Source organism: Alexandromys fortis, unplaced genomic scaffold, assembly GCF_014885135.2.
Source record: "Alexandromys fortis isolate MF-2015 unplaced genomic scaffold, M_Fortis_MF-2015_v1.1 scaffold_35, whole genome shotgun sequence".
NCBI classification, from domain to species: Eukaryota; Metazoa; Chordata; class Mammalia; order Rodentia; family Cricetidae; genus Alexandromys; species Alexandromys fortis.
The window spans coordinates 9,673,032-9,688,590 of NW_026067913.1; the positions used below are offsets into that span (position 1 = coordinate 9,673,032).

Consider the following 15,559-nt stretch of genomic DNA (forward strand, 5'->3'; position numbering starts at 1 on the left):
AAAAAAAAAAAAAAAAAAAAAAAAAAAAAAAAAAAAGAGTTTATATAAAGATATATTTTAAATACTTTTTACTGTACACTTCTTTAATAGGGTTTCTTTTTTTCCCTATAATATTGTCTCTTCTAAGCCAAAGATTTGATATGATTTTATTTTAATGAAAATCATTTTTCTTAATTTCTTGTTTTGTAAATTAAATGTGCAAAATTTGGTGATTATTTTATCAGAGTCTTATATCTTATATCAAATTCTTTGAGGTAGTTAATTTCATGGAGACTCTGTCCCTTCCCCCTCATTTGTTAGTGCAGTAATTTTAAGATTTATTTTTCTTTGTACATGTGTATGCACACACGAATATGGGTATTCATGGAATTCAGAATACATGATGTTAGATCCCCTGAAGCTAGAGGTCCAGGCGGTTGGGGACTGGTGCTGGGGACTGAACTCATGTCCTTTGCAAGAGTTCTTGTTCATGGTAGTGATAATCCTAAAATTAATGAGGCTGTGAATCTTTAATCCCAGCACTTGGGAGGCAGAGACAGGCAATTCTCTCTGAGTTTTAAGGCAGCCTGGTCTACAGAGCCAGTTCTAGGAGAGCTAGGGCTACACAGAGAAACTCCATCTCAATTACCACTCCCCCCCCCCCCCCCCCGAAAAAAAAAAGGGGCAGCTGTGGGTATGCCAGTGTGAAAGGAAGTAAAGTGTAGGACTGTTGGCCAGGCAATGGTGGCACATGCCTTTAATCCCAGCATTCAGGAGTCAGAAGCTGGCAGATCTCTGAGTTCAAGGCCAGTCTGGTCTACAGAGTGAGTTGCAAGACAGCTAGGGCTGTTACACAGAGAAACCCTGTCTTGAAAAACCAAAACCAACCAAACAAACAACAAAATAAAAGTATTAGATGATAAAATGACTCTCTGCTCGTCACCCTGCATGGAGGATAAGAGTGACGGCAGACTTCAGATTGCCTTCCAGTGCTGTGGAGTCACATCGTTGCAGCATAGACTTTCTACTCTGAGAGGCATAGTGTGGTTCTGCAATATCAGAAAATTTCAGTAGATGATGATAAGAGTCTGTGCCTGAAAACCTAGTCTGAAGGTGTACGGGTTTGTTTTTTGAAGAGCCAGTTATGTTCGTGAGAGCTCCTGTACATTCCACATAACCCCTCACGTATGCTAAGGGGAATATAGTCCGTTAATGATGTGGGAGTGTCATCTATCTGTTGCTTTCATTGGTTAATTAATAAAGAAACTGCTTGGCCTTTGATAGGCCAGCCCTTACATGGGTGGAGTAGACAGAACAGAATTCTGGGAGAAAGAAAGCTGAGTCAGGTAGTCGCCATAGCTCTCCTCTCCAAGATGGATGCAGGTTAAGAATATTCCTGATAAGACACCATCTCATGGTGCTACACTCATTAAAAATGGGTTAATCTAGATGTGAGAATTAGCCGATAAGAGGCTAGAGCTAATGGGCCAAGCAGTGTTTTAAAAGAATACAGTTTCTGTGTAATTATTTCGGGGCATAAGCTAGCCATGCAGGAGCCAGAACACAGCTCCGCTACTCCATACAACACGTTAAACCTAGAATACCACTGATTGTAAGACACACCATGTTTTTAAATGTCACTGATGCTAAAATTGTTGCCAGTCGTGCTGGGACTTGTCAATAATTACAGGACACATACTGGCGTCATAATATTAACTGTTAAAAAATGTGCCGGGTGGTGGTGGTGTACGCCTTTAATCCCAGCACTTGAGAGGCAGAGGCAGGCGGATCTCTGTGAGTTCGAGACCAGCCTGGTCTACAAGAGCTAGTTCCAGGACAGGCTCCAAAACCATAGAGAAACCCTGTCTCGAAAAAAAAAAAAAAATGTTTACCTCTTTAAGTAGAATACCATGATACTTCTGAAATTTGATTAAAAAGCTTTTGTCTCTAAGGTCTGTAAATGCAAGTTGCTAAATATTTTTGGATAATCTGATGTCCTTTTGGAATATGTATTTCCATCTTGACTTAGTTCTAGTATTGAGTTTGTGACCTCACCCTCCCTCCTGGGGTCTGCAGGTGGATGCCTTTCAAGATGCAGACCAAGGTGCTAGAAATGTTAGTCACATGACAGATTCATTGTTCCGGGCAGTGGTGGTACACGCCCCTTCAGTTCCAGTACTTGGGAGGCAGAGGCAGGTGGATCTCTATGAGTTCAAGACCAGCCTAGTCTACAACAGCTAGTTCCAGGACAGCCAGGCTGTTACACAGAGAAACCCTGTCTTGAAAGAGAGAGAGAGACAGAGAGAAAGAAGAAAAGAGTTTGTATTCCTTTTATACAGCTAGTAAACACTTCTCTTGTTTAGCCTCATTATTATTCTGCTGTTTGTTTTTAGTTGTCTTAAAGAACAGCTTGTTAGTGTCTTTATGTTGGATGATATAAATTTGATACATACTTTTAAATATTGTTCATTATTCTTTGTGTGTGCATGTGATACATGTATGTGGAGGTCAGAGGACAACTTCCAAGCCTCAGCTTTTCCCCTTTGCTGCAGATTTTGGGGATTGGACTCAGGTTGTCAGGCTTGTCTGTCAAGCATTTTTGACACACTGAACCTTCTTGCTGGTCCTTGTTTTGTTTTTGAAAGAAGCTTACTGTAGTTCCGGCTGACTCTGAAGTCATGATTCCCCTGCTTCCACCTACTGAGTGCTTGTATTACAGCTATACTATTCACCATCACTTCAACATGACCCAGTCTGCACTGGAGAGATCCCTAAGAAAGAAGACGATGAAGGGGATATGCTTACTTTGTAACAAACGGATACTATTCTTAAGTCGTCATTGTCATTAAGTAACGTGCCAGCTCTAAGCTTCATTCTTTTTGATTGTCTTAAATTCTGTTTGTCTTCATAAGGCCTTTTTATAAAAGCTTATATTTATAGATATTAGTCCATTTATTTAGTTAGTTATTTTTGGTTTTTAAGAATAGGTTTTCTCTGTGTAAACACCCCTTGCTGTCCTGGTCCTCGATCTGTAGACCAGGCTGGCCTCAAACACTCAGAGATCCGCCTACCTCTGCTCCCAAGTGCATTAAGGTGTGTGTCACCACCACCTGACTAGTTCGTTTATTTATTAAATTCTGTCTTCTGGACATTCTAGCTATGTTTATAATTATATATATGTTATATAACAGTTCTTCACCCATAGTGTATGCTCAGTAGATATTCACGGGTGGAATCCATGACGCCAGTGCACTCTTCACATATTATATTTCCAGTAACACTCAGAGAATGAAGGTGGGGTTGTATGTATTTTTGTCTTGTTTTAAATATCATTCACATGGGTGTCCTTTCGTAGGTTGTTATAGACTGAAATACACTTCGTGGTCATCCATTTTCTCTGCCATGCTTGTGATTAGTCTCCGTTGTTAATTCTTATCTTATATGTGTTGATATGTAGGTGGCATCATTAACTGGCATTTTATGCTTGAGCCTTTTGAATTTTATCTTGAGTTTGTACAACCCCAGGTGCAAAGACACCTTGCTGTTGTTTATTAATTGTATTGACAATAAGGTTGTTGGCTTTTTTCCTTCCTAGATTTTCTTGATAGCTGTCGTGCCAGTACTCTCTTAGCTGAGCTAGATGATGATGAGGATTTGCCCGAGCCTGATGAGGAAGATGATGAGAATGAAGATGACAATCAGGAGGACCAAGAATACGAGGAGGTTATGGTAGAGAGAATCGCCCATTCCCTTCACTAATATAGGTGTTAGAAGCCAGACATGGTGGTTGTTGACCCAGCATTGGGGAGTGGAGATAGGAAGATCAGAAATCCAGAGTCGTTCTCAGCACTTGGGGAGTTGAGACTAGTTTGGGCTGCATAAAAGGTTGTCTCAGAAATAAAATAGGTGGGATAAAATATTAAATGACAAAAAAAATGTTAGTGGAATGAAGAACTTATTTATTTTAAGACAAGGTTTCTCTGTAGCTTTGGAGCCTCTCCTAGAACTTGCTCTGTAGACCAGGCTAGCCTCGAAATCACAGATATCGCCTGCCTCTGTCTTCTGAGTGCTGGGATTAAAGGCTTGTGCCACCACCACCCGGCAGGAATGAGGAACTTTTAAAAAACACTTTTTAATATGTATCATTTAGATGGCATATGCCTTGAGCCCACAAGACTGTGGGAAAGATGCTTGCCACTAAGCCCGGTGACTTGAGTTCAGTAATCCCTGGGACTCACAGTGAAAGGAAGGAGAGACTGGATTCCTCCAGGTTGTCCTCTAACCTCTCCATGTATACCAGGGTACCCAAGTATTCTCATTGTGTATTGCAACAGCGAATGGAAAATAGGGGCAGGTGACATGTTGTCCCGTCACTTGGACTGAAACAGGAAGATTGAGGGCAGCCTGGGATTCCTAGGAAGTTCTGGGCCAGACTGGGCTATATAACAAAACTTAGTCTCAAAATAAAGTGGTACTAGAAAGGTTGGAGGTGTGAGTGTGGTGGAGTGCACTCTGCAGACGCAAGGCTCTGGGTTCAAGCCCGAGGATTATGGAAACAGGAACGCATGTAAGTGCCTTAAACTAGAAGACCAGTACACAGTGCACGACAAAAGCAAGCCCCAAACACCTCATCGGCCAGAGAAGAGAAAGATTTTTAAGTAACGCTATTCTTGGGCTAGACTGGATGAAGAATGTTGATCAAATCATTAAACATGTGTCTCTTGGTGTTTTTGAACTTTAGATTCTGAGACGTCCATCCCTGCAGCGTCGAGCTGGCTCCCGCTCAGATGTGACACACCACGCTGTCACCTCACAGCTGCCACAGGTTCCTTCTGGGGCAGGCAGCCGACCTATCGGGGAGCAGGTACATCCACATTTACTGCCCCATCGTGTGTTTTTACATTCACGGGATACATCATATGCCAGAGGAGGAGGGGCTGCTTTCACCTGAAACCAACTGCCCTGATGTGTAGGTTCCAGCAGAGAATCCAGGATTTGCTCTGGTGTAGAGCAGCCGTGAGTTTCTTATGTGAAACTGCTTCATCTTGGGCTCTGAGTAAAAATGAGCAGATAGTAAAACAGCTGAGGTGTGTAGTAGTTGAAGGAATGCTTTCTTTTTTCATTAAGACATCTCAGCCAGGTGGTGGTGCACACCTTTAATCCCAGTACTCAGGAGGCAGAGGCTGGTGGATCTCTGTGAGTTCAGGGCTAGCCTGGTCTACAGCGTGAGTTCCAGGACAGAGAAACCCTGTCTGTCTGTCTGTCTGTCTGTCTCTCTCTCTCTCTCACACACACACACACACACACACAAAGGAAAAGCACCCTCTAGTCCTTATCCCTACCTTTCTACTCTTTATAGAACACCCCTCCCCCAGTGTAGATCAGAGGAGGTAAACATTTTCTGTTTGCACTTCGTGGGTCCCAAGAGTTGAATTCGGGTCATGAGATTTAGTGGCAAGTGCCCTTAGCTGTTTGAGTCATCTCATCAGCCCCTTGAGGTGGTGACCTGAGTGGACAGTGGTCACTGTGAGGTGGGCATAGTTCTCACTACAGCGCATGAGTTACCTTGCTGCCCCACACTGGCTCTCTAAGTACTCGTTGCAGTTTTCAGCGGAAGCGACTCTGAAGTCACACAGGCGTATGTATGCATGTGTGCCATTTGATTTAACAGTTAAGACTTTCATCTGTTTGTCTTGTAGGAATTCAAAATGCCTCCCAGTGACTCATCCATTTTGTGTGATCCATCTAGTATGAGATGAAATTTACATTAAGAAAATACTTATTTTAAAATAATAGACTCATAGGAAATTAGAAAAGTACTACAAAATGTTGCCTGTGACTTTGCCCAGGTTTTTCTTGATTGTTATGCCACCAAATTGTAAATCAAAGATAGGAAGTAGAGATTGTATTTGTTTAGGAAACTGTGTTAAACTACAGAAAGAAAAGAATTTCATTCTTTTAAAATCATACCCTTAATACTAACTGTCACAAACTATTTGGAGCTAAAATAAATACGGAGAAGAATGAGATCTATTGTAAATTTATTTTAAAGACTGTAATGTAGACAGGAAAGAATTGTTTCTTTTAAAAAGAACAAAACAGGGGCTGGAGAGATGGCTCAGCGGTTAAGAGCACTGACTGATCTTCCAGAGGACCTGGGTTCAATTCCCAGCACTCACATAGCAGCTCACAAATGACTGTAAATCCAGTTCCAGGGGATCTGACACCTTTATACCAATGCACATAAATATAAGTAAATCATAAAAAAAGAACAAAACAAGAGGGGAATTGTAAATAGATTTTAGCTCAGTATCAGATAGAATCTTTCAGATTAGGTAAAATCTTTTTGTTTGTGGGGGCTGGAGAGATGGCTCAGTGGTTAAGAGCATTACCTACTCTTCCAAAGGTCCTGAGCTCAATTCCCGGCAACCACATGGTGGCTCACAACCATCTGTAATGAGGTCTGGTGTCCTCTTCTGGCCTGCAGACATACACGCAGACAGAATATTGTATACATAATAAATAAATAAATAAATAAATAAATAAATAAATAAATATTTTTTAAAAAAACTTTTTGTTTGTTTGTTTTTCAAGACAGGGTTTCTCTGTGTAGCTTTGTAGCCTGTTCTGACAGGCGTTCTGTATACCAGCCTGGTCTTAAACTCTGGAAATAGACATTGAATATAGTTCTTTGTCAAATTAGCACAGGTACAGATTTTGTAACCACTGGTCAGTATACATTTGATAAATAAATACGTGTCTTTACACATTTGTATGAGATTACTTCAGTTCAAGTTAAGGAAGTACAATCCTCATAGAGAACTAAAGCAAGATCACCAGCAAGATGGCTCAGAGGCTCTAGCCACCAAGCCTGACAATCCGAATTTGGTTTCTGAGACTCACATGTTGGAAGGAGAGAACTAGCTCCCTCAAGCTATCCTCTGCCCTCTACACAGACATAAAAATTTCACATAACTAACTAAATGTTATTTAAAATTAAAGGATGACTTACCTTGTGGCTGTCTTATTTGGTAGACATAAGTCAGTTCAGGGATAAGGTTGTCATTGTATGTGGAATTTTCCTGCCGTAGGAGGAAGAGGAGTATGAAACCAAGGGAGGACGCCGCAGGACCTGGGATGACGACTACGTGCTAAAGCGGCAGTTTTCTGCCTTGGTTCCTGCTTTTGATCCTAGACCAGGTCGTACGAATGTCCAGCAGACAACTGACCTGGAGATTCCTCCCCCAGGTACAGTGTATTTCAGTGTGTGGTCTAATATTAATTGGTAACCAGTGAGGTAAAGTGCTGCTTATATTTGCAAGTTAATATTAAAAATTCTTTTTAAACTCTAAATTGTATAGATGTTGGGACCAGTGATAGGGTTTAGTGAGTAATGGAGCTTGCTGCTAAGCCTGACAAACTGGTTTCAAACCCTGGAATCCACACGGTAGAAGAAGAAAGCTAATAAACTGTCATATGATTTCCACAACATGTGGAATTGTGGCACCTCCCTGTCCCATATATAAGTAAATATTTAAAAAAAAATAAGTTTAAAAAAAAGCTGTCTTAGTTGGCAGAATGCTTACTTTGCATGTCTGAAGACTTGTTGGGATTCACAGCACCCATGCAGAAAGGTGGTGGGACTCCCAGATGGTTCAGCCTTAAAGCAAGCAGCCACTGTTCTTGCAGAGGATCTGGGTTGAGTCCCAGCTTCCACACCAAGCAGCTCACAGCTGCCTATAAATCAAAAACGGATATTTTAGAGAAGCCAATCACAATTTCTCTCTGTGTCTCTCAGGCAGAGTTGGGGTTTTATTAAAGGTATTTTAAGATGGGTGTATTGGAACATACCTGCGGTACCAGCACATGGAAGGCTGATGACTGAGGGTCAGAGGATCAGAACTTCAAAGCCAGCTTCAGCCTGGACTAGAAGAGACTGTGTCTCAAAACAAGAACATCAAAAAACCTTCAAATGAGAAAAGAAGGGGAGGGAGTAGAATAGATACTTTAAGATAGATTTTTTTTCTTTTAGCATGGGGGCTAAGAAAGATGTTTAGAAAGAAAGATACATTTCAGAGAATGGATATGGACTTCTCCAGGAAGAGTTGTTCTGGGTGTGGGTGGGTGTGGGTGGGTGTGGGTGTGTGTGTATATGGATGTTTAGGGACTGAACCTAGGACCTAGACTCACGTGCTCTGCCAAGAAGGTTTATCTCTAACAAAGCATTGTTTGTTTGTATTTGTAAAGTCTTTTAAACAAGGTGTTATTTAAAGGTGGGGTTTTAAATTCTGTTAACTTTGAAAAGCTATCTGCTTCTCCATTCAAGATTTCTAGAGTCAGTTTGCCTGGGTGACAACTTCATCCGCTAACAGTTTTTTCATAGGGCTAGGTGTGGCGGCACATGCCTTTAATCCTGAAATTTGGGGTCAGAAACAGGTGGAATTCAAGCCCACCTAGGCTGCATTATCAAACTCTGTCTCCACAACAAAACAAAAACTAAAAAAAAAAAAAAAATGGCTTCACCTTTTTAGGGTATGATAGGTACCTCATGTGCCCCCTCCTACCCACAATACCTAGATCTTAATTTCTGGAACTTAAAACCTCATTGCCCCAACATGGAGAGAGACTTTGTAGGTAAATCGAGTTAAACACCTTTAGATGGGCCCAATATCATCCTTGTAAGAATGAGGCAGAAGGATGAGAACCACAGGAGATGTGGTGCCAGGGAAGCAAAGGTCAGTGATGGGGGCTGTGAGCTAAGGAATGTGGGCATGCACAGCCTCTAGAAGTGTAAAACAGCAAGAAGCTGACTGCGGTGGAGCCTCCAGGAGTAATAAAGGCGACAATTTTGGTTTAAAACTTCAAATCTCAAGAAGAGCGAGAAAATATATCTGTGTTGTAAGAGCACTCATTTTGTAGTAATACTGGATCTCCACATCTCTTTCATGGAGAAAATGATGCTTCTTGTTTGGCAAGGAAGTTAAAAAAAAAAGATGATGTTAAGACTTTCATATCATGGTACCTGATTGTGTCCCAGTAAATACCAGGTATTCTAATACATGGTCCTTAAAAAAGGTTTGTTGCTAACTATGGTTTTATTGATATAAAGAGACTGTTCCCTATGATTCACAGATTTTTTTAATTTAATGTCTTAAAGATAGATACAACTTGAATAAGATGCTCTGTCCTCCCTTTGTAGAAGAGCAGTTACTTAAGCAGCACAGGCAGCTCTGTCAGTACTGTTCCTATCCTGATGTACTGCTTTGTGTATGCTAGTGAGTGGATGGACGTTCATCTTTCTGTATTCAGTGACAGGCCATGTTTCAATTAAAGTACAGTGGAATAAAGTCTGTAGTGCTCAGATCTCTGAATTCAAGGCCAGCCTGGTCTACAGAGCTAGTTCCAGGACAGCTAGGCTGTTAGACAAAGAAACTCTGTCTCAGGGCGGGGCAGGAGTGGGGGTGGGGTCGCACCACTACTGCCCAGCAATATTTTACTTTTTCAAGTAGGACAGTCAGGGATCATGTTGTCTCGGGTCTGAGAGGCTCGGGAAAGTGGATTGCCATGGGTTCAAAGGCCAGCTTGGAACTTGCTGGACTGTATGGCACATTCTAGGCCACCCTGAACCTCATAATAAGACCTTTTCTCACAAACCAGAAATAATAAGTAAAGTAAATCTTGAAGCCAGCGAGTCCTAAGTAGATGCTGTTAAGTGAATGTGTGGCCTGGTCTCCTAGTGCAGTGCTCTGTGTGAGACTGTTTTCCCATCTTTCATATCTTTAGGAACACCGCACTCGGAGCTCTTGGAAGAAGTTGAATGCACTCCATCCCCTCGATTGGCTCTCACACTGAAAGTAACTGGGCTTGGAACAACTCGGGAAGTTGAATTGCCACTTACCAATTTCAGATCAACCATCTTTTATTATGTACAGAAATTGCTTCAGCTGTCTTGTAATGGCAATGTGAAGTCAGATAAACTTAGGCGTATTTGGGAGCCCACTTACACGTAAGAGATTTTGATATTTCAGCAGTCTTTGTTACTATCTATGAGCAACAAAGTGTTGAGTCTCTGTGTTGTGCATTACAGGAACAGACAAGATTTGTTTCTTGTTTGCTTTGCAGGGACCAATAAGGCTGCTTCTGACTGCAGCTGTAGGATGGCTAGGCTTTAGAGCTAGAAGGACCTTTGGAGATAGACTGAGGGCTGAGAGCAGTGTTATCTGAATTTTTACAATTGCATGTGATAGAAATAGTAAATGTACCTTATTTGTTCCTTCTGTGGAGTAAGTTAAACTACTCTATTTACTCCACAAATAATTGTCAATGACCCAACTGGTTTAGTGTGCTTGCGGTCAAATTTGTACCCCCAAAATTTGACCGGTTTTGTTTCTCAGTTTTAAAATCTATGAAATGAAGCATAGCCGTGCAGTGGTGGCGCACGCCTTTAATCCCAGCACTCGGGAGGCAGAGGCAGGTGGATCTCTGTGAATTCGAGGCCAGCCTGGTCTATAAGAACTAGTTCCAGGACAGGAACCAAAAGCTACAGAAAAACCCTGTCTCAAAAGACAAGCAAACAAACAAAAGAAGCATAATTGTGAGGAATTAATGGGTTAACAACACATGTGAATCGTTTCTAGGGCATAGCAAGTGTTTAGTGTATTACCCAGTAAGTAAGTAGTATTTTATAACAAACAATAAATTATTAACACTTAATTTCACTTTTGTTAATTTGGTTTATGATCTTTCAGTAGTTCATAATCCTAGACAGTATTTGATAAAAGTAATATAGGTATTTTTGAGATAGAAAGTACAGTGATTTTATCACCTCAGATACTCAAAATTGATTTCGCTGTCTTGGAAAATAAGCATTTCTTACTGGGTGGCGTTTGTTGACACACGCCTTTATTTCAGTACTGAGGAGGCAGAGCCAGGCGGATCTCTGAGTTTGAGGTCAGCCTGCCCTACAGAGGAGTTCCAGGACAGCCAGGGCTGTTACACAGAGAAACCCTGTCTCAAAAAAATAACAAAAAAAGAGGATAAGCATTTCTCATCATTGTTATTCCTAGCCTTTCTATCTGGTCACAGAAAAATTACTTTTTTTGCCTCATTTTATTTATGTAACTAAAAGAAGTCAAAACACTTAGTATATAGAGCATTCATATTATTAAAAGCTCTGTAGACTTGGGGCTGTTGAGATGGCACGTCTGCCTGGCAACCGGAGCTCTAGCCGAGAACTGACTCAGTCTTCTGGTTTCCACGTGTGTTCTGTGGCGTGTGTGCATCCAGTGTGGCACATACGAATAATTTAAATTACATTGAAAACTGTAGAATTGATGTATGTATTTGTGGTCTTTTTGTTTGTTTTGAGACATGTTAGGAGGCCGCTTGTTTCCTGGCTGCCTGGCAGCTCAGATGCAAAATAACCACACAGAAACTGTATTATTTAAAACACTGCTTGACCCAATAGTTCTAGCTTCTTATTGGCTAACACTTATATCTTAATTTAACCCATTTCTAGTAATCTGTGTATCGCCACATGTCTGTGGCTTTACCTTATGTGACGTTCTGGCATCCATCTTCAGCAGGGCTACAAGGCTTCTCTCTGACTCTGCCTTCTTTTTCCCAGCATTCAGTTTAGTTTTCCCTGCCTACCTAAGTTCTGCCCTATCAACAGACCAAGGCAGTTTCTTTATTCCACAGTAGTATTCAAGGCACACAGAGGGGAACACATCAGAGACAAGCTTTTTCTGTGTAGTCCCCACCTGTCCTTTGTTTGTTTTTTAAAGATGGAGTCTCATATAGCAGAGGTTGTCCTCAAACTTGCTATGTAGTAAAGGATGCTTTTGAACTTACGATCCTCCTGTCCCTGCTTTCTTACTCATACTTACTTACTGGACATGTACCACCACACCTGGTTGATGTGTGCTTTCTTTGGAATGCTTTGTCTAAAAAATTCTTTTTTGAGCCATACAAGTGTCATGTGGCTATAATCCCAGCACTTGGGAGGCAGAATACCGTCAGCAGAATCAGTTTTGAGGTCAACTTGGGATATACAGTAAGAGTCATTGGAAAGAGTAAGGTTGGAAATAGACTTCAGTGCTAGAATATTTGCCGACAACTCCTTGAGTTCAAGTTCAGTGTTTAATGAAATGTATATCTAATGAATGACCTCATTAACTTATATTTTCAGATTAGATCTTTATTGGAAATAAGTATATATTTGGCTTATGAATTAATTAAATAATGTCTTCATGTTTAGAATCATGTATAGAGAAATGAAGGATTCTGATAAAGAAAAAGAAAATGGGAAAATGGTAAGTTATTTTTACACAATGGGGCCTAGTTTAGTGAAAAATGTGAAGAGTGTCTTAGTGAGTGTTTTCTTGCTGTGAAGAGACACCATGGCCAGCTCTTACAGGACTGGGCTTGTTTCCAGTGTCGTCATAGCAGGCAGCATGGCAGCAGGTGGGAGAGGTGCTGGAGAGGTCGCTTCATCCTGTTCTGCAGGCAGCAGGGAGAGAGAAGGGGCCTGTTTTGGACTTTTGAAACCTCATAGCCCACTGCCAGTTACACACTTCCTCTACTAAGGCCATACCTCCTAACACGTCTGTTCCTATCAAAGAGCTCCACTCCCTGATGACTAAGCATTCAAATCTACGAGCCTATGAAGACATTCAATTCCCTGGCCCTCATAGCTTTCTAGCCACATAATGCAAAACTGCATTCAGTCCAACTTCAAACGTTCCCACAATCCATCAGAGTCTCAACAGTGTTTAAACAGTCCAAAGTTTGCCAGGCAGTGTTGGTGCACACCTTTAATCCCAGCAGATCTCTGTGAGTTCGAGGCCAGCCTAGTCTACAGAGCAAGTTCCAGGAGAGGCTCCAATGCTCCAGAGAAACCCTGTCTCGAAAAACCAAATAAAATGTCCAAAGTTCAAATATTCTGAGACTCATGGCAATCTCTTAACTGTAACTCCTTGTATAAATCAAAATGCAGATCGCATACTTCTAACATACAATGGCACAGACTATATGTTACCATTCCAAAAGGGAGCTAAGAGCCAAATAAGGGACTTCTCAACCAAAGCAGGACCAAATATCAGCTGGGCAAACTCAGACTCTGTATTTCCATGTGCCCTTCGGATCCCTAAGTCCTTTCAGCTTTGTTGACTGCAGCACACCTCTCTCGGGCTAGGTCCACTCCCTGTTAGCAGCTCTCTTTGGCAGGTATCTTACAATTGTAGCTTCTCCAAGGCAATCTAGGCTTCACTTTCACAGTTCCACAGAGCGACTTCTCTAGGCCTCCCTGCAGGAACACCCGTGACATATGCCTTGCCTCAGCTGTTTTTCAGAGAGGGAGAGCACAGCCCCTTTCTTGTAGCTTTGACTGTAAATCCAGAGCCATGTTCCCAGAGTTGCCACGTCCTGCTCCTTGCTGGGGCTGGACCTTGGCCCCTTAGTCCAATTACATCAGCACATTGTCCTTCTTTGCGTTGCTGTTAATCCAAAACTCAGTTTTGCCTTAGGCAGATTTTTAGGACAAGGGCAAAAGGCAGCCACATTGTTTGGCTAAAATATCATAAGAAAAGAATGGTTTCTGGGCCACTTATTGATATTGTTATCCTCTGAAACTTGTTGAGCTGAGAGAGTCGAGGGTGAGAGGAGAGAGACAGAGAAATCAGGCCTGCTGTGGGCTTTTGAAACCTCAAAGCCCACCCCTAATGACACGCTTCCTCCAGCAAGGCCACACTTCCTAGTATTTCTAAAGCTTTCAGACAGTTCCACTCCCAGGCAGGTAAGCCTTCAATTATATGAGTCTGTGGCTGCCATCTTATTTAAACCAACCCAAGGAGAAAAAACAGATTGTATCACAGTTGAGGAGGAAGGAGACTGGCTCTGAACTCTTGAAGTTAGACTAAGCTGCATGATCTCATGGCTGTGTCTGTAATGCATGGGAAACATCACAGACCCCATTACTGGGAGAGGCCACTGTTTGGTTTTCCTGCCGTAGGGCTGCTGGTCTATAGAGCATGTGGAACAGTACCTTGGCACTGATGAACTACCAAAGAATGATCTGATAACCTACCTGCAGAAGAACGCAGACGCCGCTTTCCTGCGCCACTGGAAATTAACCGGCACTAATAAAAGTATTAGGAAAAACAGAAACTGTTCTCAGCTTATAGCCGCATATAAGGTATATATGTATTAAAGTATTGGTTTGAGTGGGAATGGCTTGCGCTTTGTTTTAGCTTTAGAACCGAGGGCTAGGGTACAGCTCAGTGCTGTAGAGTGCTAACACAGCACCGAAGAAGATAAGGAAACAGCAAGAGCATCTGGAGAGTTTGAGTGGCGTGGTTAATGTGTCAGTGCTAAGGTGCAGATGCCCCTGGGCTGTGGATCGCGGTGGACCAAAGCTTGGGCTTTCATTTCCTTCGACAGTGGGAATGATTTTGAATAAGCTTTTTGTCTTGTGGGATAAATGGTTATTTCAAAAATAAGAAAAATTTCAACAATCATATTAATACTAAGAACAATGAATGGTTTTCTTGAAAAAGTGATTGATTGCTAATTGTGTTCTTTGTCTTTCAGGATTTTTGCGAGCATGGAACAAAGTCTGGATTAACCCAGGGGGCAATTTCTACTCTTCAAAGTAGCGACATTCTTAATCTGACAAAAGAGCAGCCTCAGGCGAAAGCTGGCAACGGCCAGAACTCATGTGGAGTGGAAGATGTCCTTCAGCTCCTGCGCATTCTGTATATAGTTGCCAGTGACCCTTACTCCAGAATATCCCAAGAAGGTCCGTAAGAAATCTTCTTAATTTCTAGATCAGTTGAAAAACAGGTTTTTTTTAATTAATTGTGTTAATTAACTTTGCAGATGGTGATGAGCAGCCTCAGTTTACTTTTCCACCTGATGAATTTACTAGTAAAAAAATCACCACAAAAATCTTACAGCAGATCGAGGTAATCGCCTGGGTGACCTTTGATGAGCCTTCCTTTGTGTGCCTTTCTCTCTTTTCTGCCTCTGATTATCCTCATTCCTCTGCAGTATTACTTCACATAGTCGTTGGTGTTCATTATTGATTCCGCTTAATGCTCTTATCACTAAGGTGTTGTTTGTTAACCCACAGGAACCATTGGCTTTGGCGAGTGGGGCTCTGCCAGACTGGTGTGAACAGTTAACCAGCAAGTGTCCTTTCTTGATTCCATTTGAAACTAGACAGCTTTATTTCACCTGTACAGCATTTGGTGCATCCAGGTAGGAAGTGACCCTTTTGATGTTTTTAGAATTATAGAAGTTGAGAATATGCATGTGTGCTACTCGGGTTGATGGAGGGATGCATTGTGTCTGGGAAGGGTTGTCAACACTTGGACATTGTCCATGCTCACTTGGATGCAGACGCTTTGTTGGTACAGCATGGATTGCATCAATTTCTATTTCCTAACACTCAAGAGTTCTTTGGCAACTTACAAAATCCTCAGTAAATCAAACTGAATGCTGGTAAATCGTATTTCATTTTTATTTAGTGCACTAGAGTCTAACCCAGGCTCAGTAAATGCTGGATAAGGTCTTGGTCACT

At 41.7% G+C, this 15,559-nt stretch overlaps 1 protein-coding gene across 5 annotated transcripts in view; it reads left to right on the top strand.

Moving 5' to 3' along the window:
- The window catches only part of Hectd1 (HECT domain E3 ubiquitin protein ligase 1), a 79,509-nt gene that overhangs the window by 53,522 nt on the left and 10,428 nt on the right, over window positions 1–15,559 (top strand). For 3 of the 5 annotated variants that reach the window (XM_050138827.1, XM_050138830.1, XM_050138828.1), the window contains exons 27-35: window positions 3,575–3,708; window positions 4,721–4,843; window positions 7,071–7,227; window positions 9,763–9,985; window positions 12,239–12,293; window positions 13,991–14,173; window positions 14,569–14,776; window positions 14,857–14,942; window positions 15,110–15,237. In XM_050138827.1, coding sequence (XP_049994784.1) covers window positions 3,575–3,708; window positions 4,721–4,843; window positions 7,071–7,227; window positions 9,763–9,985; window positions 12,239–12,293; window positions 13,991–14,173; window positions 14,569–14,776; window positions 14,857–14,942; window positions 15,110–15,237 — 1,297 coding nt within the window. The remainder of the gene's footprint in view (window positions 1–3,574; window positions 3,709–4,720; window positions 4,844–7,070; window positions 7,228–9,762; window positions 9,986–12,238; window positions 12,294–13,990; window positions 14,174–14,568; window positions 14,777–14,856; window positions 14,943–15,109; window positions 15,238–15,559) is intronic. The other 2 variants (XM_050138829.1, XM_050138832.1) reach the window with 1 other exon arrangement.